The sequence below is a fragment of the Onthophagus taurus genome, chromosome 1 (assembly GCF_036711975.1).
Source record: "Onthophagus taurus isolate NC chromosome 1, IU_Otau_3.0, whole genome shotgun sequence".
NCBI lineage: Eukaryota > Metazoa > Arthropoda > Insecta > Coleoptera > Scarabaeidae > Onthophagus > Onthophagus taurus.
Window position 1 is genome coordinate 3,951,380 of NC_091966.1, and position 26,935 is coordinate 3,978,314.

The window sequence follows — 26,935 nt, forward strand, 5'->3', positions numbered from 1 at the left end:
CGAACTTTTAAACATCAATATGTATTATTCATACTTCTTTGGATTAATTTGGGTCAAATTCAAAAAATCGTAATAAATCGGAATATTAACAAATCGATTTGAAACCATCAGCGTTTATTAATAAAATTATAAGCTTTTCAACAAAATAAACCGTTTTTTAAAATATCTTTTAGTTCTTGAAATATCAACTCTTAAACATCAATCTGTATTATTCTCACTTCTATGCATTAATTTGGGTCATCTTCAAAAAATCGTAATAAATCGGAATATTAACAAATAGTTTTGAAACCATCAGCGTTTATTAATAAAATTATAAGCTTTTCAGCAAAACAAACCGTTTTTTAAAATATTTTTTGGTTCTTGAGATATCACCTCTTAAATATCAATCTGTTTTATTCTCATTTCTATGGATTAACTTGGGTCACGTTTAGAAAATCGTAATAAATTGGAATTTTAATAAATCATTTTGAAACCATCAGCGTTTATTAACAAAATTATAAGCTTTTCAACAAAAAAGACCGTTTTCTAAAATATCTTTTAGTTCTTGAGATATCAACTCTTAAACATCAACCTGTTTTATTCTCACTTTTATGGATTGATTTTGGTCAACTTCAAAAAATCATAATAAATCGGAATATTAAAAAATCATTTTGAAACTATCAGCGTTTATTAATAATATTATAAGCTTTTCAACGATGAAGACCGTTTATTAAAATATCTTTTAGTTCTTGAGATATGAACTTTTAAACATCAATATGTATTATTCATACTTCTATGTATTAATTTGGGTCAAATTCAAAAAATCGTAATAAATCGGAATATTAACAAATCGATTTGAAACCATCAGTGTTTATTAATGAAATTATAAGCTTTTCAACGAAACAGATCGTTTTCTAAAATATCTTTTAATTCTTGAGATATCAACTCTTAAACATCAATCTGTTCTTCTCACTTCTCTGGATCAATTAGGATCAACGTCAAAAAATCGTAATAAATCGGCGTATTAGCAAATCGTTTTGAAAACAACAGCGTTTATTAATAAAATTATAAGCTTAACAACAAAAATTAAACAAAATTTGTAAATGATTTCTAGCATTTCATTTCTAGCAAAGATTTCTCCCCGTGAGTGCAGAAAAGTCAACAACCAGATGGCTAATTCTTCAAGTTCATCTACTTCCATAAAAAATCGAGTCACTAAATTGAAAGTGTTAGACATCGATTTCAGAGTTCTGTATCTGCACGAGATCGTCGGCTAATTTAATAGCAGCGACTCTCACCTCGTCACTGATAGAATTTCCAGAATTAATCTTAGAAACCGCTTCGTCCAAAACGATATTAAATAGAAACATTTTCAACGAATTTTCTTACTCCCCACTTCACCGGATGTTGAGCTCTGTAATTTTACATGTAATGATTCGTCCTTGCTCTTCTTATGGAAGCTTGGGAAACAAAGCTCGAGAAGTTTACCAAAGTCTATAAGATTGTATTCCTAGAATCATTATTTTTGCCCAAAATTCTCCAAGTCATAGTACAGAAATTCAAGTAAGCTTCAAGTAAAGCAGTTAATCTTCTTGGTGACTGCAATCGACGAACAGTGTGCTACTACACTTTTAAGAAACGACACTGACGTCTCCTTAACTAAAGAGGGTGAGTACTTGATCTTCTTGCATCCACGCTAGATCATGACTTAACAATCCTGGATAGTCAAAGTACTGCCTATCTTATGTAGTCAAGGATTGGAAGAGATAATGTAATATTTTGTTTTGCCGAAACTTCTCAGGACGTGGTTGGACTCTGAGACTATGCGATAAATAGCTAAAAGTTAGTGCACGGGGATGTTGCATATCGGAATGAGGCAACTATATCGAATACACTACTTCATCTGATGTGCATGCAATGGTAAGGTTAAACTAAAAACAGTACTAAATCCTCATCATGCCCTTTATGAGATAAGCATAAAGTAAAGCTAAAACAAAATATTGGGTTGGGTTGACAATGAGGGGTTTTCTTCCAGAAAAAAACACCTGTTAGCCTTTTTTGCTAAGTTCCAGTTGTTGTTACAACTCAGTATATTAGGCTGCATCCCACCAAATCTTAATATCATTCTTTCAGAATCTCTCCACTTTCTCATTTTCTCTCACTTTTCTTTCTATGCATATTCACCATCTCATATATCTAAACTTCCAAGTACAGGCTTATAAAAGACCCCTAACATTTTTTTTTCCAAACCCAATTCAATTTATTTATTTCTAAACCAGGCACATCATCAAAACGAACTCATATGCTTTACAGCTTATTTCAACATTATATGTATGTATAAACTTTACTTATTTAAATAGTTCAACTCAATCTAGCTCTTCCACACCGAAATATGCACATCCACTGAAACCAGATCCAACACAAAGCAATTAAGCCCTGGGCTATACTATTGTTTATTAAAATTTATTGAAATTTCTATGTTTTAAATGATATCCTTTTTCTAGTGTTCTTTTCTACGCGGATTTAATCGTGTCTCAATAACATATCTAGAATCCAAAGCTTTATTTGGTCTCCGGAAGTCGTCGGAAAGGTTTTGCCACAAAGATAAAGAAGAGATACTTAGTTTTCTAGAAAAAAATCTAACACTTCGACCAACGTAGTGTCACGATGGTATGGTGTGGGCTATAAGCCAATAATTGAACGAGACTTAACCGAATAGATGGAAAGATAAAGAAGGATCAATTTCTTGGATTGCGAGAAACTTCGATTAGACACCGTGTGATTTTTTGTCTAAAAGAATCTTGCTGGTTGTGAGAGAGAAAGCTTTTACATCAAGAGTTACTAAACCTGAAGTAAGAAAATGATTGCTGATTTAAATTTCTTCCCCTGACTTCTATCTCGAAGATAAAACGCATGATCCAAGATTATCCAAATTCTTTACAAAAAGGTCTACAATTGTTATTAAATTTAGAGTTATTTTTTATTCATAAATTGGAGAATTGCATTTTTTTTATAACTTTTTCCTGGAAATTTCATTAATATTATCATATAGTTTCTATATCATATCATAAACGAGAATCTTTAAGGTTCAATTTAACATACATATTATTACAAGATTTTTAAAAATACTGTCAATATGATTTTTTGACAATTTGACAGTATGTTTGATTTATAAATTTGACAATCTCTTCAATGATAATTTTTTTATGGAAATTTCATTAATATCATCATATAGTTTTTATATCATATCATAAACGAGAATCTTTAAGCTTCAATTTACCATACAAATGATATCATGAACCTTAAAAATACAGTCGATATGATTTTTTTTTAATTTAGAGCTATTTTATATTCATAAATTTGAGAATTGCTTCTTTTATAACTTTTTCCTGGAAATTTCAATAATATTATCTCATAATTTTTATATCACATCATAAACTAGAATCGTTAAGCTTTAATTTATCCTACATATCATATCAAGATTCTTAAAAATACAGTCAATATGATTTTTTGAAAATTTGACATAATGTTTGATTTATAAATTTGATAATTTCTTCTTTAATAATTTTTTTCTGGAAATTTCATTAATATCATCATATAGTTTTTATGTCATATCATAAACGACAATCTTTAAGCTTCAATTTAACATACAAATGATATCATGAACCTTAAAGATACAGTCGATATGATGTTTTTTAATTTAGAGATTTTTTATTCATAAATTGAAGAATTGCTTCTTTTATAACGTTTTTCTGGAAATTGCAATAATATTATCGCATAATTTTTATATCATATAATAAACTAGAATCTTTAAGCTTCAATTTAACATACATATTATTACAAGATTCTTAAAAATACAGACAATATGATTTTTTGAAAATTTGATATAATGTTTGATTTATAAATTTGACAATTTCTTCTTTAATAATTTTTTTCTGGAAATTTCATTAATATCATCATATAGTTTTTATATCATATCATAAACCAGAATCTTTAAGCTTCAATTTAACATACATATCATATCAAGATTCTTAAAACTACAGTTAATATGATTTTTTGAAAATTTGCATTATGTATGATTTATAAATTTGACCATTTTTTAATAATTTGTTTCTGGAAATTTCATTGATATCATCATATAACTTTTATATCATATCATAAACCAGAATCTTTAAGCTTCAATTTAACATACAAATCATATCATCAACCTTAAAAATACAGTCGATATGATCTTTTTAAATTTAGAGTTATTTTTTATTCATAAATTTGAGAATTGCTCCTTTTATAACTTTTTCCTCGAAATTTCAATAATATTATCTCATAATTTTTATATCGTATCTTAAACTAGAATTTTTAAGCTTCAATTTAACATACATTTCATATCAAAATTCTTAAAAATACAGTCAATATGATTTTGTTTACATGTTTGGAGTTGTTAGAAGAGGGGACTTCCTCAAGAACGATTTATAAACGTGATAAATCCGAGCATTTATTGAAACATCTATCTTCTATCGTTCTATTCACATTTTATCTTTTTATTAGAGAATGTACAGGGTGTCCAAATTTCGATGGGTTTGTAGGGTATCTCAGTTATTATGAAAGATAGAAAATTGAGGCTTTCACGAACCTGAGCTACTTTTTTGTGAAACTTACAATGGCGCAAACCAAATTTTCAGTCCTCTTCGTTTTTGATATACAGGGAGTGTTTGAAATTTACGATTTTCAGACACCTCCTGTATCTCGGCTATCCGGAAACTTAGTAAAAAAGTAAAAACCGGTTCTAATAGATTTTTTCACGTGGAATCCAATGGTGCACGTAGAATTTTTCTAGTCATCACGGTTTTTGAGTTATAAACACAACTCAAATACTGAATACTCAACTTCTAAAATACTTAACTCTTTATAACACTTTATAACGCTACGGATAGCCGACATAGAGGGGTGTCTGAAAATCGTAAATTTTGAAACACTCCCTGTATATCAAAAACGAAGAGGACTATGAAAATTTGGTTTGCGCTATTGTAAGTTTCACAAAAAAGTAGCTCAGGTTCGCATTTTATTACATTTTGTACATTTCAAATTTGTTGTACATTCTCAAATTTTTGAATTTTTGCCTTTAGAAGATAAATAAAATGTTGAAGTTCTACCACCCAGAAGACCAATCAGGTCGTATTCTTTACTATTACCCAAAGTATTGGAACACATTGTAGTTAACGATTTATATCAATATAAGGACGCCATGAAAGATTGATTTTCTAGAATGCTTTATTAACTCTGTATAACACGTAGTTAATTTTAATACGTTAAATTTCTTAATTGATATAGCTCGACATTGCTTAATTCATTTCGCAGAGACATTCAAATAACTTGTACGATAGGTGAATTTGCATAAAATTTAAATTAATGCTTTAGAATAGAACTATTTAATTGCGATAAGTTAATTTTAATAACAATGGAATACTTCATTTGATAATCTGGAACTAGAGTAATTCTCTGGCAATTTACAAACTGCATTATTCAAATGAACAAACTCAACGGATTCTGAAACGATTTCAGAGTTATGGGGGATAAGCTCCAAACCTGAAAAACCAAGCTTTTTATTCGTTTAACGTTATGGAGTTAAAAGTCGTAAACAACATTTCTAGTTAGAAGTAAGTACGAAGTTCCATATATCACTTTATACGTCCACGCGAGCTGTTATTTTGTGAAGTACCACCCCCGGTATACTTGTGCATCCTTTATGCGACCGACGTCGGTTTTGAGACACAATGCCCGGAAGTGCTTCGGAAACCCTGACGATTTCGCATGCAGTTTAATTAGTTCTGTGTGCTTCAATTTTACCCGGTTAATTCAATATCATACAACCCACTCAATTGAGATTATTCATTTGAGATTTATCACGAAGATTATTAATTTTGAAATAAATTTCTTACCAGGTCCTTTTGCCCCGCCGGATAAAAGACGACCAAGCCTAAAAATGACCGCTCTTTCATATTCTTGAACTACCTAAAAAAAAACAGAAAAAAAATCGTAAATTCCATAAAAAACGCAATTTTATAATTAAACCGGGTTATTTTGAGAAGTAAAGGAGTGGTACGTGATAAAAATTTTATTTCCTCATTCGGTTTGAATTGAAAAGAGAGCTTAAAGAGTTAGGGGACGAAAACTGGGGCAATGGCAGCTCAGTCCATTAAGACATGGATTAGTTCCGAAGCGGTCCGGTTGTTTTGCTGTCGGGATGAATTGCAAATGGACTTGATTAGCATCCGGAACTGGCAAAACAAAACGAGTTTTAATCGATTTTTCAAACCATCAAAAGATAATCTTTAATGTACTACTACTATTTCATTATCTTTTTATTGTAATATTGAATTGGAAAATGGCATGGAAGACAATAATAAAGAATTCTGTTTGGCAGAAAATTGTGTTTATAAAAAATTATATACAGTATCCGACAAAAAGTCAGCAACACCATGTTTTCTTTTAGTTTTATTGCATCAACTTTCTGAAATTTTGTTTAAATGGAATGTGCTTATATCCGATCTTTTGATCTAACATATTTTCAAGATGGATTTTTGCTGGAGATTTCAATATTATCTTATAGTTTTTATATCATATCATAAACGCGAATCTTTCAGCTTCAATTTAACATACAAATCATATCATGAATCTTAAAAATACAGTCGATATGATTTTTTTTAATTTAAAGTTATTTTTCTTTCATAAATTGGAGAATTGCTTCTTTTATAACTTTTTCCTGGAAATTTCAATAATATTGTCTCATAATTTTTATATCGTATCATAACCTAGAATCTTTAAGCTTCAATTTAACATACATATCCTATCAAGATTCTTAAAAATGCAGTTAATATGATTTTTTGAAAATTTGTATTGTTTGATTTATAAATTTGACAATTTCTATAATAATTTTTTTCTGGAAATTTCATTAATATCATCATATAGATTTTATATCCTGTCATAAACGAGAATCTTGAAGCTTCAATTTAACACACAAATCATATCACGAAGCTTAAAAATACAGTCGATATGATTTTTCTTTCAATTTTGAATTATTTTTTATTCATAAATTTGAGAATTGCTGCTTTTATAACTTTTTCCTGGAAATTTCAATAATATTATCTCATAATTGTTATATCATATTATAAACTAGAATCTTTAAGCTTCAATTTAACATACAAATCATATCAGGAACCTTAAGAATACAGTCGATATGATATGTTTAAATTTAGAGTTATTTTTTATTCATAAATTGGAGAATTGCTTTTTTTATAACTTTCTCCTGGAAATTTCAATAATATCATCATATAATTTTTATATCATATCATAAACTAGAATCTTTAAGCATCAATTTAACATACATATTATTACAAGATTCTTAAAAATACTGCCAATATGATTTTTTGACAATTTGACATTATGTTTAATTTATAAATTTGACTATTTCTTTAATAACTTGTTTCTGAAAATTTCATTGATATCATCACATAGTTTTTATATCATATCATAAACGAGAATCTTTAAGCTTCAATTTAACATACAAATCATATCATGAACCTTAAAGATACAGTCGATATGATTTCTTTTTAATTTAGAGTTATTTTTTATTCATAAATTTGAGAATTGCTCCTTTTATAACTTTTTCCTGGAAATTTCAATAATATTATCTCATAATTTTTATATTGTATCATAACCTAGAATTTTTAAGCTTCAATTTAACATACAAATCATATCAAGATTCTTAAAAATACAGTTGATATAATTTTTTTTTCAATTTAGAATTATTTTTTATTCATAAATTTGAGGATTGCTACTTTTATAACTTTTTCCTAGCAATTTCAATAATATTATCTCATAATTTTTATATCATATTATAAACTAGAATCTTTAAGCTTCACTTTAACATATATATCATATTAAGATTCTTAAAAATACAGTTAATATGATTTTTTGAAAATTTGTATTATGTTTGATTTATAAATTTGACAATTTCTATAATAATTTTTTTCTGAAAATTTCATTAATATCATCATATAGTTTTTATATCCTGTCATAAACGAGAATCTTGAAGCTTCAATATAACATACAAATCATATCATGAAGCTTAAAAATACAGTCGATATGATTTTTTTTTCAATTTAGAATTATTTTTTATTCATAAATGTAAGAATTGCTACTTTTATAACTTTTTCCTGGCAATTTCAATAATATTATCTCATAATTTTTATATCATATTATAAACTAGAATCTTTAAGCTTCACTTTAACATACATATCATATTAAGATTCTTAAAAATACAGTTAATATGATTTTTTGAAAACTTGCATTATGTTTGATTTATAAATTTGACAATTTCTACAATAATTTTTTCAATAAATTTCATTAATATCATCACATAGTTTTTATATCATATCATAAACGAGAATCTTTAAGCTTCAATTTAACATATAAATCATGTCATGAACCTTAAAAATACAGTCGATATGATTTTTTTAAATTTAGAGTTATTCTTTATTCATAAATTTGAGAATTGCTTTTTCTATAACTTTTTCCTGGAAATTTCATTAATATCATCATATAGTTTTTATATCATATCATAAACGAGAATCTTTAAGCTTCAATTTAACATACAAATCATATCATGAACCTTAAAAATACAGTTGATATGATTTTTTTAAATTTAGAGTTATTTTTTATTCATAAATTTGAAAATTGCTTCTTTTATAACTTTTTCCTGGAAATTTTAATAATATTATCTCATAATTTTTATATCGTATCATAAACTTGAATCTTTAAACTTCAATTCAACATACATATCATATCAAGATTCTTAAAATACAGTCAATATGATTTTTTTTTAATTTGCATTATGTTTGATTTCTAAATTTGGCAATTTCTTCTTTAATAATTTTTTTCTGGAAATTTCATTAATATCATCATATAGTTTTTATATCATATCATAAACGAGAATCTTTAAGCTTCAATTTAACATACAAATCATTTTATGAACCTCAAAAATACAGACGATATGATCTTTTTAAATTTAGAGTTATTCTTTATTAATAAATTTGAGAATTGCTTCTTTTATAACTTTTTCCTGGAAATTTCAATAATATTATCTCATAATTTTTATATCACATCATAAACTAGAATCTTTAAGCTGCAATTTAACATACATATCATATCAAGATTCTTAAAAATACAGTTAATATGATTTTTTGAAAATTTGCATTATGTTTGATTTATAAATTTGACTATTTCTTTAATAATTTGTTTCTGGAAATTTCATTAATATCATCACACAGTTTTTATATCATATCATAAACGAGAATCTTTGAGCTTCAATTTAACATACAAATCATATCATGAACCTTAAAGATACAGTCGATATGTTTTTTTTTTAATTTAGAGTTATTTTTTATTCATAAATTTGAGAATTGCTTCTTTTATAACTTTTTCCTGGAAATTTCAATAATATTATCTCATAATTTTTATATTGTATCATAACCTAGAATTTTTAAGCTTCAATTTAACATACATATCATATCAAGATTCTTAAAAATACAGTTAATATGATTTTTTGAAAATTTGTATTATGTTTGATTTATAAATTTGACAATTTCTTCTTTAATAATTTTTTTCTGAAAATTTCATTAATATCATCATATAGTTTTTATATCCTGTCATAAACGAGAATCTTGAAGCTTCAATTTAACATACAAATCATTTTATGAACCTTAAAAATACAGTCGATATGATCTTTTTAAATTTAGAGTTATTCTATATTAATAAATTTGAGAATTGCTTCTTTTATAACTTTTTCCTGGAAATTTCAATAATATTATCTGATAATTTTTATATCACATCATAAACTAGAATCTTTAAGCTGCAATTTAACATACATATCATATCAAGATTCTTAAAAATACAGTTAATATGATTTTTTGAAAACTTGCATTATGTTTGATTTATAAATTTGACAATTTCTACAATAATTTTTTCAGGAAATTTCATTAATATCATCACATAGTTTTTATATCATATCATAAACGAGAATCTTTAAGCTTCAATTTAACATATAAATCATGTCATGAACCTTAAAAATACAGTCGATATGATTTTCTTTAATTTAGAGTTATTTTTTTTTCATAAATTGGAGAATTGCTTCTTTTATAACTTTTTCCTGGAAATTTCAATAATATTATCTCATAATTTTTATATCACATCATAAACTAGAATCTTTAAGCTGCAATTTAACATACATATCATATCAAGATTCTTAAAAATACAGCTAATATGATTTTTTGAAAATTTGCATTATGTTTGATTTATGAATTTGACCATGTCTTTAATAATTTGTTTCTGGAAATTTCATTGATATCATCACATAGTTTTTATATCCTATCATAAACGCGAATCTTGAAGCTTCAATTTAACATACAAATCATGTCACGAACCTTAAAAATACAGTCGATATGATTTTCTTTTCAATTTAGAATTATTTCTTTTCATAAATTTGAGAATTGCTTCTTTTATAACTTTTTCCTGGAAATTTCAATAATATTATCTCATAATTTTTATATCATATCATAAATTAGAATCTTTAAGCTTCAATTTAACATACATATCATATCAAGATTCTTAAAAATACAGCCGATATGATTTCTTAAATTTATTTTTTCTGTAAATTTCGATATTATCGTGTATTTTTTTTGTCATAACTTTTCGTTGGACACTGTATATACAATGTATTGTAAAGTCCAGATACGCCGAGCACTTCAGGGTGAAACAAACGACAACAAAAAAACAAAGCCGTCTCGTTTCCGTGGAAACGTTATGGACTATAAATATGCACGCTTTTCCCTGTATAACTTGAAGATAACGATGTTTACGTTCAGGGATCGTAAAACCGCAACAATAATCGTTATTAGTAGAGATTTTTCCACGAAAAATAATTTTTTACTTTAAATATAATTTACGACTTCATTAATTAGTTTAGGATTAATAAATATTTTAGCTTTATCAAACGACTTCCCCATTTTCCTGAAAAGATTAAACCCACCACCCAAGAATGTCAACAGGTATCACCTCCCCTTTTATTAAATACTCCACATTACCCGACTAAATTGAATTTCTCCCCCTTCAAATTCCAAACAAACTGAGAATTTCAAAAACCGGTATAATTAAGAAAAATAAAGACAAAGAGTAAATTGACGATCGTCGAAATAGCACACCTCAAAATCAATACCACGAACTCAGTATCGAGCCGATTTAACGTGGTTGCCAAACTTTGGTGGAGTTTCGCTTCCTGCCATCCATCGTCGTCGTTCATCTCTATGATTCTATCGGATGTGCGAAGCCTCACTTTAATTAACGTCTCACCCTAAATACATAGTTAATAAGGGACAAGAACCGTGGCGGTGGTTTAGTTCCCGTTGTTATGTGTATGTACACTAATTAGACAAACTTCAACGACGTTTATAAAGCAAAATTTACCTTGAAACAGACAAAGAGGGAGAACGGCATCGTCAGAACCACGACAATCCAAGACAAAACTACTAGAATTCTTCCGCATGTTTTTGCTTCTTCTACTACTTGTTCGGCTAAAAAAGAAAGAAAATGAAATTAGTTTAAAACTCCCTTCCAACATTTTTTTTGTTATCCTGAGACAAAGAATGATATACAACCGGAACAGAATGTAAATTTAATATGTATGTCGCGGATCGCTTATCTAACAGAAACTCCGGGGCTTTTCGAATGGCTTTCCGGAGATATTTCCGGTCTCGACGCAATGTTTATTAAATGCATACGTCTCGGATCCAAGTTGAAAGAATGCCAAGAATTGGTGCTACATACGGCATTGTTTTATCAAATAAAAAGAAAAATGTTTGCGTTTCTTTTGATTCAATATTGTTAACGTTTGTTCATTTATCTAAAAGGTTTTATCTTAAATAATTGATGGATGCCGTATTATTAATGTGAGTTTTAATTTAAAAATGTAATTAAAAGTCGTATTGATGGAATAAATGATAAAGTTCTTATAAAATAGGGTGTACACGTAATAAACACTCCCAATACAAAAATACCACAGCAAATACAATTATCCATTAAAGTATTATGAGTAGATAAATAAAAGTATCTATTTTGAAAAATCATTTTTAGTTTTTGTGATACAATTCGTTTTTAATTTGATCTAAATAATTTAGATTTTCAAATATTCATAACTAAGTTTAAAATACTATGAGATGCCATATTGAGAATGCATATACAGTGAAATTCGAGTTAGGGGAATTTCACTGTAGTTTGCAATAAAAGTATCCGCTTTAAAAAATCATTTTTGAGATAGCAACATTCCAATGTAAATACAAATTGATAAATTTTCTATTTTGGTGAGCTTTAAAGAACTGTGAGGAATGGTAAACTTGGAAAGTAGCTTTCACATTTCAAAGAATTACTAAAGAATGTATCTATTTTGCAATAAAAGTATCCGTTTTGAAAAATCATTTTTCATTTTTGAGATAGCAACTTTCCAATGCGAGCACAATTCGTTAAATTTTCAAGTCCTCTTGGTGAGTTTTAAAGAACTGTGACGAATGGTAAATTTTGAAAGTAGCTCTCATATTTCTAAGAAGTACTAAACAATGTATCTATTTTGCAATAAAATTATCGGTTTTAATAAATCACTTTTCATTATTGAGATAGCAACTTTCCAATGTGGGCACAATTTGTTAAATTTTCAATTCTTTTTGGTTAGATTTAAAGAACTGTGTCGAATAGTAAACTTGGAAAGTAGCTCTCATATTTCCAAGAATTAGTAAAGAATGTATCTATTTTGCAATAAAAATATCCGTTTTGAAAAATCACTTTTCGTTTTTGAGATAGCAACTTTCCTCTGTGAGCACAATTTGATAAATTTTCAATTCTTCTTGGTGAGCTTTAAAGAACTGTGATGTGTGGTAAACTGGGAAAGTAGCTCTCATATTTCCAAGAAGTACTAAAGAATGTATCTATTTTGCAATAAAAGTATCCGTTTTGAAAAATCACTTTTCATTTTTGAGATAGCAACTTTCCAATGTGAGCACAATTTGATAAATTTTCAATTCTTCTTGGTAAGCTTTAAAGAACTGTGTCGAATGGTAAACTTGGAAAGTAGGTCTCATATTTCCAAGAATTACTAAAGAATGTATCTATTTTGCAATAAAAGTATCGGTTTTAAAAAATCTCTTTTCTTTTTTGAGATAGCAACTTTCCAATGTGAGCACAATCTGCAAAATTTTCAATTCTTCTTGGTGAGCTTTAAAGAACTGTGACGAAATGTAAACTTGGAATGTAGCTCTCATATTTCCAAGAGTTGCTAAAGAAAGTATCTATTTTGCAATAACATTGTCCGTTTTGAAAAATCACTTTATTTTTGAGATAGCTAATTCCAAATGTGAGCACAATTTGTTAAATTTTCAAATCATCTTGGTGAACTTCAAAAAACTGTGACGAATGGTAAACTTGGAAAGTAGCTCTCATATTTCCAAAAATTACTAAAGAATGTATCTATTTTGCAATAAAAGTATCCGTTTGAAATATCACTTTTTATTTTTGAGATAGCAACGTTCCAATGTGAGCACAATTTGCTAAATTTTCAATTCTTCCTGGAGAGCTTTAAAGAACTACGACGAATGGTAAACTTGGAAAGTAGCTGTCATATTGAAAAGAATGTATCTATTTTGCAATAAAAGTATCCGTTTTGAAAAATCACTTTTCATTTTTGAGATAGCAACGTTCCAATGTGAGCACAATTTGATAAATTTTCAATTCTTCTTGGTGAGCTTTAACGAACTGTCACGAATGCTAAACTTGGAAAGTAGCTCTCATATTTCCAAGAAGTACTAAATAATGTATCTATTCAGCAATGAAAGTATCCGCTTTGAAAAATTACTATTCATTTTTGATATAGCAACTTTCCAATATGAGTACAATTTGCTAAATTTTCAATTCTTCTTGGAGAGCTTTAAAGAACTGTGACGAATGGTAAGCTTGGAAAGTAGCTGTCATATTTAAAAGAATGTATCTATTTTGCAATTAAAGTATTCGTTTTGAAAAATCACTTTTTATTTTTGAGATAGCAACGTTCCAATGTGAGCACAATTTGCTAAATTTTAATTCTTCCTGGTGAGCTTTAAAGAACTGTGACGAATGCTAAACTTGGAAAGTAGCTCTCATATTTCTAAGAATTACTAAAGAATGTATCTACTTTGCAATAAAAGTATTCGTTTTGAAAAAGCACTAGTAGTTTTTGAGATAGCAACTTTCCAATGTGAGCACAATTTGATAAATTTTCAATAATTGTTGCTAAGCTTTAAAGAACTGTGACGAATTGTAAATTTGGAATGTAGCTCTCATATTTCCAAAAGTTACTAAAGAATGTATCTATTTTGCAATAAAAGTATCCGTTTTGAAAAAACACTTTTTATATTTGAGATAGCAACTTTCCAATGTGAGCACAATTTGTTAAATTTTCAATTCTTTTTGGTGAGCTTTAAAGAACTGTGACGAATGGTAAACTTGGAAAGTAGCACTCATATTTCCAAAAATTACTAAAGAATGTATCTATTTTGCAATAAAAGTATCCGTTTTGAAAAATCACTTTTTATTTTTGAGATAGCAACGTTCCAATGTCAGCACAATTTGTTAAATTTTCAATTCTTCTTAGTGAGCTTTAAAGAACTATGACGAATGGTAAACTTGGAAAGTAGCTGTCATATTTAAAAGAATGTATCTATTTTGAAATAAAAGTATCCGTTTTGAAAAATCACTTTTCATTTTTGAGATAGCAACGTTCCAATGTGAGCACAATTTGATAAATTTTCAATTCTTCTTGGTGAGCTTTAAAGAACTGTGACGAATGTTAAACTTGGAAAGTAGCTCTCATATTGCCAAGAAGTACTAAAGAATGTATCTATTTTGCAATAAAAGTATCCGCTTTGAAAAATCACTATTCATTTTTGAGATAGCAACTTTCCAATATGAGTACAATTTGCTAAATTTTCAATTCTTCTTGGAGAGCTTTAAAGAACTGTGACGAATGGTAAACTTGGAAAGTAGCTGTCATATTGAAAAGAATGCATCTATTTTGCAATAAAAGTATCCGTTTTGAAAAATCACTTTTCATTTTTGAGATAGCAACGTTCCAATGTGAGCACAATTTGATAAATTTTCAATTCTTCTTGGTGAGCTTTAAAGAACTGTGACGAATGCTAAACTTGGAAAGTAGCTCTCATATTGCCAAGAAGTACTAAAGAATGTATCTATTTTGCAATAAACGTATCCGCTTTGAAAAATCACTATTCATTTTTGAAATAGCAACTTTCCAATATGAGTACAATTTGCTAAATTTTCAATTCTTCTTGGAGAGCTTTAAAGAACTGTGACGAATGGTAAACTTGGAAAGTAGCTGTCATATTGAAAAGAATGCATCTATTTTGCAATAAAAGTATCCGTTTTGAAAAATCACTTTTCATTTTTGAGATAGCAACGTTCCAATGTGAGCACAATTTGATAAATTTTCAATTCTTCTTGGTGAGCTTTAAAGAACTGTGACGAATGCTAAACTTGGAAAGTAGCTCTCATATTGCCAAGAAGTACTAAAGAATGTATCTATTTTGCAATAAACGTATCCGCTTTGAAAAATCACTATTCATTTTTGAGATAGCAACTTTCCAATATGAGTACAATTTGCTAAATTTTTAATTCTTCTTGGAGAGCTTTAAAGAACTGTGACGAATGGTAAACTTGGAAAGTAGCTGTCATATTTAAAAAAATGTATCTATTTTGCAATAAAAGTATTCGTTTTGAAAAATCACTTTTTATTTTTGAGATAGCAACGTTCCAATGTGAGCACAATATGCTAAATTTTAATTTTTCCTGGTTAGCTTTAAAGAACTGTAACGAATAGTAAACTTGGAAAGTAGCTCTCATATTTGCAAGAATTACTTAAGAATGTATCTATTTTGCAATAAAAGTATCCGTTTTGAAAAATCACTTTTCATTTTTGAGATATACATTTTTTAATTTAACCAAAATTATATAAATTTACGCATATTAATAATAATACATTGTGAGATGTAGTTAAGATTAAATAAGATTTTTTATTCGTTTAATTAACTTACACCGTCCGTCAACTTGACGTTGTTCACGTCTTTGGATAATAGGTAAGGCTAAAAACGTGACTGCGTAAAAGAAAAGGGCAAAGTTCTCGCCCTTTCAAAGCTTTAGTCAGCATCTCATCTTTCCTACATTTTTATTTTTCAAAGAAAATCACTATTTACAAAGTAAATACGATATACTTCATCTTTTTTTTTAATTTTATTCTAAAATCTACTGAATATTTTTCCTTATATTCATAAAGCGTTTCTAAATCGCTTGTAAAGCTTTTACAAAGCATTGAAACATATTACACAAGGGGATTTTATAAAGAATATATAAAATGTTGTGTCAAAAATAATAATAAATCGATAGTTTCATTCAACATTTTAATAAAATAAAACTAACCTTCAGTCATTTTTCTTCTAAAAAAAGAGCTTTTTTGTATCTAGATGATGGAAGGGTTGAAACGAACGCACGTACTCTAAAGTGGAACTGACGGCACTACGAAAGCTTCATGGTGAAGCTGCTCCCGCCCAAAAGCTAACCGAAAGCAACCGATCGTTTCCGAGTGAGTGAAACAGAGAAAGCTTTTATATTAAAACAACAGCGAAAAACTTTTTTAAAAAGAGTTTGGATTTATCACAAAATATTTCAAACTAACTAATTTTTATTTTTAGTTTTTCTTTTTCAATGAGGGGCGAATAACAATCAATTACAAAACTCGAAGTTAACGGTTGGCTAACTTTCGGAATTGGATTTTCTAGAATCGCAAGAAGAAGTAAATGGACTTTCGCTGAAGGCGACGTCTCTTGATTAAGACTAGATGGAAATGGGTTGTGTAATTCTCCTAGAAAGTGTGATGGTAAAAGGTAGAAAAAGGGTAAACTTAGAAGTGGGGGTAAAACAGAATGGGAAATGATGAAGGGAGACAATGGGATCTCCAAAATTGGTCTTTTAAGTGTTTCGCTGAAACAAGGATTACGGTTTCGAGTGGAGAAATGGAGAAAGGTTGTTGTAGGTTTATTCAGGACATATTTAAGTGATTCGATTTCTATTTTTAGTGCTCTAAGAGGATATTTTTGTTGGAAAACGGATAATAATATTTTTGGCGAAGGCGCCGGACTTTCGTTTATAATATTTTTGTATTACATTATTAAATTAAAATTAAACAACGCTTAAAGATTAAACATATTTTATCAAAATGCGCATTTTCCGCTAATACAACAAAGGTTTAGAATGTTCGTGACAAATTTTAAGATAAAACAAACAGTGTGAGTCACCGTTTTGAAAATAACTCGCTTGAATTATTTATCAAACAGATAGCGAGATGATGCTGGAAAGAGGTTAGTATGGAATTTCGAATGAAGCTGCGGAATTGGCTTAATTTGATATTAATGATTGCTGCTGTAATGAAACGTTATTTCAATAACGTGCGTGATACACTACACGATATAAACCTCGAACAAGTCAAAAAAAGTTTAACTCAGGGAAATGTTGGGTTATTTCATTAAAACTTTAAATATTAAATCATAATAATAATTAATAAAATTGTAAATAAAATTATAACACGTAATTAAGTACTTTTTAAAATTGCAATTCTCTTAACCCTTTGTGTCCCAGGAAGTCAAAAATTTTGAAACTTTGTGTCAGAATTTGGAATCAATTTTCGCAAAATATGCAATCCCCCCATTCCAGGGGGATAATGGTACTCGAGAGTACTATCAGGCATTAACATATATTTTAGTGATGTTGTAGTAAACAAAAACTTGTATTGCCAATATAATAATAATACATTTTTTATTACGTTAGAAAATAAGTAACACTTGCTATAGCTAAATCACATTATGATATTTAGAAAAACAGATTTTTCTTTCATTACAACTTAGTCCATTGCACTAGTTAATTTTCACTACTTCCTCTTTCTTTTAAACCTGCGCTACGACATTTTCGTGGACCAGTAAATTTGAATATTTATTTATCAGACCTGTAGCTACAGAACGACGAAAATGTGAAAATGTGAAATCTAAGTGTCAAAAAAGATGCTAATTCAACAATCCCTGGAAGCCGTATTTATTGAAATTAAGAAATGAAACTTATTTTAAATTAAAGCTTAAAGCTTACTGTTTAAAATGATGTATAATAATGGTTGTGTTGTATCACAAAAATATGGAGAAAAAAGATTTTGAAATTAAACTTACATTTTCGTATACATAACTTAAAAATGTGAAAAAAGATGCTAATTTAAAAATGCCTGGAAGCTGTGTTTATTGAAATTAAGGAATGAAACTTATTCTAAATTAAAGCTGAAAGCTTTCTCTCTAAAATGATGTATAATAATTGTTGGGTTGGATTGGAAAAATATTGAGAAAAAAAATGTTGAAATAAAACTTACATTTTTGTATAACCTAAAAGTGTCAAAAAAGATGCTAATTTAAAAATTCCTGAAAGCCGTATTTATTGAAATTAAAGAATGAAACTTCTTTTAAATTAAAGCTCAAAGCTTTCTTTTTAAAATGATGTATAATAATGATTGTGTTGTATCATAAAAATATGGAGAAAAAAGATTTTGAAATTAAACTTACATTTTCGTATACATAACTTAAAAATGTGAAAAAAGATGCTAATTTTAAAATTCCTGGAAGCTGTGTTTATTGAAATTAAGGAATGAAACTTATTCTAAATTAAAGCTGAAAGCTTGCTCTTTAAAATGATGTATAATAATTGTTGGGTTCGATTGGAAAAATATTGAGAAAAAAAATGTTGAAATAAAACTTACATTTTCGTATAACCTAAAAGTGTCAAAAAAGATGCTAATTTAAAAATTCCTGAAAGCCGTATTTATTGAAATTAAAAAATGAAACTTCTTTTAAATTAAAGCTCAGAGCTTTCTTTTTAAAATGATGTATAATAATGATTGTGTTGTATCACAAAAATATGAAGAAAAAAGATTTTGAAATTAAACTTACATTTTCGTATACATAACTTAAAAATGTGAAAAAAGATGCTAATTTAAAAATTCCTGGAAGCTGTGTTTATTGAAATTAAGGAATGAAACTTATTCTAAATTAAAGCTGAAAGCTTTCTCTTTAAAATGATGTATAATAATTGTTGGGTTGGATTGGAAAAATATTGAGAAAAAAAATGTTGAAATAAAACTTACATTTTCGTATAACCTAAAAGTGTCAAAAAAGATGCTAATTAAAAAATTCCTGAAAGCCGTATTTATTGAAATTAAAGAATGAAACTTCTTTTAAATTAAAGCTCAAAGCTTTCTTTTTAAAATGATGTATAATAATTGATGGGTTGGATTGGAAAAATATTAAGAAAAAAAATGTTGAAACAAAACATACAAGATATTAATTTAAAAATTTCTGGAAACCGTGTTTATTAAAATTAAGGAATGAGAATTATTTTAAATTAAAGCTCAATGTTTTATTTTTAAAATGATTTAAAATGAGCGTTTAGAACTACCGGTAGGTACTTTAAAGTACCGTCGGGACACAAAGGGTTAATATCTTCATTACCTAGATAGTTTTGTACAGCATAAATATGTTGTTCGAAGCAATATCTAATAAGGCATACACTACATCAATTTGGAATTTGTGCGCTTTTCTGATCAAAGAGATGCTTTTTGATTTGCCTTGGATGATGGTGCTGATTGATTCAAAGAGCAGTTGAAAAGATAATCACTTATATCTATTAACATCATCTTCAACATAGTTACTGGTATCGTTTTATCTTCTAACATTGTCTCTAACATCTCTCAACACTATCTAGGCCTCCCCCAACATCATCCCCATCATCTATCAACATCGTTCTTGATATCATTAATCATTATCCATAACATCATATAGCTGGTGATATTCTCCAATATTGTCGTTGACTTTCTTTAAGGTGGTTCAAGACTTCTCTCTACAGTTTAACATTGTTCTAGTTAGCTTTGTATTGTTGCAGTATTTACCCGATGAATCTAGAATTTCTTGTGATGATATAAAAAAGACTTAAGAACTTATACCAAAACCTACCAATATGATTTTACTCCTAGCTCAAGCGAACTTGAAAATAAATTTGAAGAATCTTACATAAGCTATATTAAACCACGTGTAGTATGTATTGAATACTAATTGACACGTATAAAGCAAATAAAATAATGAAAATATAGGTAAAATAAATATACAAAATTGTGAAATAAGAAAAGTCAATAAAATAATAACAGTAAAATGTAAGAAGCCAACAAAACGGAAAGAGGAAACACAAAAGCGATGTGTAATTTCCTTCATCTCCACTTACACGAATAATCGACTTGGTAAATATCACCAAATCTACGAAATCGATAAAGTTTCATTACTTATTAATAGATGTTATGGAATATACATACATATATTAATATACATATATTAATAAGTAATGAAACAGAATAAACTGGTCGCCATGATCTTTCGCAAAATCTATTAACAATACCATTAATAATAATAATACCAGAATAACATAATATGATTCTATATTACTCTACATTCTGCTGCCCTCCCTTAAGATAACGAGGAAAACATCGTCACTTTTTAACAGCTTTTTTTATATTATTCAATATTTAAGCAGCAGATTTGTTTCTTCAATGCCGTTAGCAACTCGAAATGACACGCTAATTCAGGATAGGATTGAGGACACTAAAGAACAATTATTCTTTTATTCACCAATATTTCGCTTTGTTCATTAAAGCTTCTTCAGGGTTTGAATTTAAATTGATTTGAAAAGGGCTAAAATCAGCTGCAAGGTACATCTCAAACCATGTGAGAACCGTAAAGGTTGATCATCGGTCAAATAACAAGAACTGATTTTATTAATAATTTCGGCCTTTTCAAATCAATTTAAATTCACACCCTGAAGAAGCTTTAATAAAGAAAGCGAAATATTGGTGAATGAAAAAATAATTGCTTTAGTGTCCTCAATCCTATCCTGAATTAGCGTGTCATTTCGAGGATTATTCAATATCATCGCTGAAATCCCTTAAGATATGGTCAATGTTGATCTCACTCACTATTTTTCCCATTATCTACCAATATCCCAACCCAACCCAACATCGGTATTAATATCGTTAGATATCACGTTTGATATTTCTCAACATCGTTACCAGTATCTATTAACACTTCTTGGTGAGCTTTAAAGAACTATGACGAATGGTAAACTTGGAAAGTAGCTCTCATATTTCCAAAAATTACTAAAGAATGTATCTATTTTGCAATAAAAGTAACCGTTTTGAAAAATCACTTTTCATCTTTGAGATAGCAACTTTCCAATGTGAGTACAATTTGCTAAATTTTCAATTCTTCTTGGTGAGCTTTAAAGAACTGTGACGAATGGTAAACTTGGAAAGTAGCTGTCATACTTAAAAGAATGTAGCTATTTTGCAATAAAAGTATTTGTTTTGAAAAATCACTTTTTATTTTTGAGATAGCAACGTTCCAATGTGAGCACAATTTGCAACATTTTCAATTCTTCTTGGTGAGCTTTAAAGAACTGTGACGAATGGTAAACTTGGAAAGTAGCACTCATATTTCCAAAAGTTACTAAAGAATGTATCTATTTTGCAATAAAAGTATCCGTTTTGAAAAATCACTTTTTATTTTTGATATAGCAACTTTCCAATGTGAGCACAACTTGTTAAATTTTCAATTTTTCTTGGTCAGCTTTAAAGAACTGTGACGAATGGTAAACTTGGAAAGTAGCTTTGATATTTCAAAGAGTTACTAAAGAATATATCTATTTTGCTATAAAAGTATCGGTTTTGAAAAATTACTTTTTATTTTTGAGATAGCAACTTTCCAATGTGAGCACAATTTGATAAATTTTCAATTCTTCTTGGTGAGCTTTAAAGAACTGTGACGAATGGTAAACTTAGAAAGTAGCTTTCATATTTCAAAGAATTACTAAAGAATATATCCATTTTGCAATAAAAGTATCCATTTTGAAAAATCACTTTCCATTTTTGAGATAGCAACTTTCCAATGTGAGCATAATTTGTTAAATTTTCAGTTCTTCCTGGCGAGCTTTAAAGAACTATGACAACTGGTAAACTTGGAATGTAGCTTTCATATTTCCAAGAGTTACTAAAGAATGTATGTATTTTTCAATAAAGGCGTCCGCTTTGAACAATCACTTTTAATTTTTGAATTAAATTAATTAAAATTTTACTAAGGCAAAACAATAATAAAAATCAATAAAATAATAACATTAAATGTAAGCCAATAAAATTTAGGAAGTCAACAAAACGGAAAAAGGAAACACAAAAGCAATGTGTAATTTCCTTCTTCTCCACTTCACCAATAATCGACTTGGTAAATATCATCAAATCTACGAAATCAATAAAGTTTCATTATTTATTAATAGATGTTATGGAATATATATTATATAAATGTGGAAAAGGAATAAACTGGTCGCTATGATCTTTCGCAGAAGCTATTAACAATACCATTAACAATAATATTACCACAATAACATGATATGATTCTATATTACTCAATATTCTGCTGGCCTCCATCAAGATATTGAGGAAAACATCGTCACCTTTTAACAGTTTTTTTTATATTATTCAATATCATCGCTGAAATCCCTTAATATCACTGAGATATGGTTAATGTTGATCTCGCTCACTATTTTCCCCATCATCTATCAACTCCGTTATTAATATCATTATATATCACATTTGATATTTCTCAACATCGTTACTATTGGCGTTAATATCTCGTTAATATTGGCCTTTTTCTATCAATATCATCATTATCCTTAGATATCACATTAGATATCTTTTACCATCTTGCTTTTCAACGATCAACATTATTATTCATATTTTTTATCATTGATATCTCTCAAATCCGTCCTGGGTCACATCACTGGTGACCACATCATCCCACTACGTTTCCTAAAATTTCTCAATATAATATCGCAAGACATTGTATCTCTCATACTAACATTAGCAGTATCTACCAATATCTTCAAAGACCTATTTCAACAACGTCTGTATCATTCCTATACATGATCATTGGGATCTTTCAACATTATTTTGTCCTCAATAACTTTTCTATCATTTATCATCGTTCCTGAATATCACCACTGATCGTCAACATCGTTGTTGACTTTCTTAAACATCATTCACGTTATCATTCCTATACATTAACACTCAGATCTTTTAACTTTATTCTGTCCCTTCTTATATCATTGTTGACTCTCTTGTCTTCAGGTGTGTCATCACAGTATATTATCCGTATAAGTCCTGGTTTCTCTCAATATCATTGCTAGTATCTATCAATATCGTCACTGAGCTGTTTCAACATCATCAATATCATATCTTCACATTATCTCTGGTATCTTTTAACGCTGTCCTGTCCTTCCTCAATATCTTTTAAATCATTTATTGTCGTTCATAATCTTCGTCAACATTGCCCTCAGCATCCCTCAATATTTTTCAGATAATCAATCATCACTGATAGCTTTTATTATAATTACTGGTATCTCTTATACTCATATCAACATCATCATCAGACTCTAAACAACATCCTGGTTCCTTCAATATCGTCCAGATCATTAATGTCGGTTTAGATATTGTTAAACACCACCCTTGATAGCAAGAACCTCTCTCCATATTATTCTTTATATCCATCAACACCAACACCCAACATCTTTTCCACTATTAACATTACCTCTAATATTTTTCGACATCGTCTCTGACATCACTCAATATTATCATACATTCAAAATATAGATGAAAGCATCGTTATTTTTCAAAATTGTCTTTGCTATCTTTACATATTATCCCGAATATCTCTCAACACTGTCTCTGATCTTTCCTAACACCCTCGATGGCGTTTCTTTTTAGATTATCCATCACATCTTCCAACAATATCCTCGCTTCTTTCACAATCTTGCTCATAAGCTATCAACATTTATCTTGATATTGCTAAATATCATCCCTAATATAACACAATATAGTACATTTGACAAAAAAGACAAAGAAAACTTCGTTAACGTTCGGGGTTATTGGTGATCTTGTTTCTACAATTCTAGTTATATTTTAAGTGGTTTGTTTTGGCACTCGTCTTAGAATAAGCTTCTAGCTGCTACCAACCTAAACAAGTAGGTACTTTAGTTTTCCTTTTATATTTATTGAGGGATTTTATATGGGCAAACAAATTTTAATTGAGTAATGTGAAGATAGCCACCAAGAAGAAATTGTGCATAAAAATAAATAAAATGGTGATTTAATACCAATTTATAAAAAAATTATATTTTTATTTAAAAAAGTAACTTTACACAAGAATAATGAGAAAACCCTTTTACTGTTATCCATTAACTTCAAAATAAACCATAACAAACAAACATTGATAAATTGTACCTTGGTTTTAGCAACTTTTATTACAAAATTCATACAATTTATCATCACGTATACTTCACCACTAATAGCACTTCACCATTAACCCTTAAACATACTTCGAAAGGTTGTTGTTTCACCTTAGTTGTTTTATTAGAGAAAACTTTATGATCATACTAAACCCGATATTAAGTTAACCTCAACGTCAGCATTAATAATAACTTTTCGTAATCGGACTTTGAAGATGAAATATTTAGATGTCAAAAATTATTTTCTTGAAGCTTTATAATCTTAAAGTAATTCCCAACGCAATTATTTATTGAAACACTTGAGAGCCTTTAAAAATGAACACATTTATATTTAAACAGTCGTTTTTATTCGTCGTAAATTCAAGTTGTCTTTAAACTTTCACGGTTCATAACGTCACGACAATTTAAACGTGGGATAATATATTTCAAAAAGCTAACACATATCACATAGAGTGGGTACACCTGCGCCATGCAATATTATAATGCAAGGAAACCAGAACGGTGCTAAATTGAAAATGTCATCTGTGTTCAAACTCACGACATACATAACATCAATTTTTATGATTATTATTATGATTACCTTTTCTGTGTGAACCGTATGCTCCTAAAGTTGATGATGTTGTATTATTTATTATGTTTCTGTGAGAATTCACCATTATTCCAGCTTTGAAATCAAGAACTTTCGAGATCAAGTTAATCAATATACTAGGAGAGTAGGAAAATTTAATTTCGTATTCCGTGTACACTTGGGTTCAGTTGGAAACTCTCTAGTGACCACCACCATGAACATGGGAACTGGCCACAAACCAGGTGCGCAAAGATATCATAAATTGTATACTATCACAATTTATTTTCTATAACTTCAATTAAATTGTATGCTTTGTAATGTACACTAAGTCAAAATGAATAGGTTGGGAATGGTTGTTTTATTGATTTTCATTTTGTCGTGATGTCCTTTAGGAAAAACACCGTGCAATTATTTAATCGATCGTTTTACACGCGGCGTACACTTATTTACCGGTTACACTTTTATACTTTAAGTTGAAACGTCGATTTTGCTTTGACAAGTGACTTTATGATTTTTTTAATGATTTGACTTGATCTAGCTACTTATTTAGTATATTTACTTACGTTTATGGACTAAAAAGATTTAAAATCCATGCAGAACAAGCAGATAAAAAAAAACAAATTAAAAATAACAACAAATTAGATTAACAATATACAGTAAACTCTCGATATAACGGATTAATACAGGGAAGGAAGTGTTCGTTATAACCAAAAGGTTGCTATATTATACAAAATTTTAATTCTATATTCTATATTTATACCAAGTACGGTAGAATCTAAAAGGATCAAATTCGTGACGGCACGCAACTACTATTTCACACTTTGAATTAGCAAATGTTTAATTTATTCTATTCGTATTTTGTAATGTTGTTTGTATATGTAGATCATCATTCTAAGAATTGGTACTGTCACGACCGATGCCCTTTCAAAAAATTTATATTCAAGGAACTCTGAATAAGAATAGAAACCTATCAACAGCAGAAATTGCTTTATCAATATTGCAAACTTGCTCAGAGGTAAAAATGTAACCGTTAAAGGTAATTTATTATAAAACTTGAGCGCAGTAAAATCTACACCTTTTTGTGATTTATAAGGGAAGTGTTAGAGCTTTCTTTTGGTGTATCACACATATACCAGAGATTTAAAATTGGCGAACAGAGATTTTTTTCGTGTTTATTTAAAAACCACCCTATCGATTTTGATGACGTTAAATATACTTCTAGTGCATTCAAAAATATTAGTTAACTGCTTTTTCTCATTCATCGTAGATCAACCCTAGCGATGTTACTACTTTTCGTAAGAATGATGTGATAAAACTGTCAGGTATTTTGAAAATACTTTAAACAAAGCCGTAAATTAGTTTCACAATAAAATGTTTAGTGTAAAATAAGGCATAATACACCATTTAGGGGTGGTTAGGGTTTAACCACCCCCTTAAAAATTAATTCTATCCTGGGCGTTACTTGTTTGTTTTATATTTGAAGTAAAAATTTTTGAAAATGGTTATAAAGGTTACAAATTAGGGGTAATTTTTTGTTTATATCTCGAAAATGAAAATTGCCATCGTAATTTGTTAAATGAGTATTGTTTTTTTTTAAATCTATCTATATCGATGTTCTACGAGGTGAACTACCCTCATTTTCTTTAAATAATAAATATAAAACTACTAGATAAATCAGATATTTTGTTTATTTATGAGCTGACAAAAGAAATGGTTGATTATACCAAAGAAATTTATGTTATATTACTAATTGACGTTTTTTCAATTTAACCCGTAATATCTGCTGATGACAAACTTTTTTCTCCACTTTTTATTGTTTTAAAAGAAACCTCTGGCAGCTTT

The 26,935-nt window shown here is 28.5% G+C and overlaps 1 protein-coding gene across 5 annotated transcripts in view; it reads right to left on the bottom strand.

Annotated features, from left to right (window-relative positions):
- The window catches only part of LOC111420706 (band 7 protein AGAP004871), a 52,520-nt gene that overhangs the window by 13,413 nt on the left and 12,172 nt on the right, over window positions 1-26,935 (bottom strand). For 4 of the 5 annotated variants that reach the window (XM_071194671.1, XM_071194667.1, XM_071194663.1 and 1 more), the window contains 2 exons: window positions 11,494-11,600; window positions 5,913-5,985 (listed from right to left, as the gene is read on the bottom strand). In XM_071194671.1, the coding sequence (XP_071050772.1) occupies window positions 5,913-5,985; window positions 11,494-11,600 (180 nt within the window). Of the gene's footprint in view, window positions 1-5,912; window positions 5,986-11,493; window positions 11,601-16,539; window positions 16,629-26,935 lie in introns of those variants that run through there. The other variant, XM_071194674.1, reaches the window with a different exon arrangement.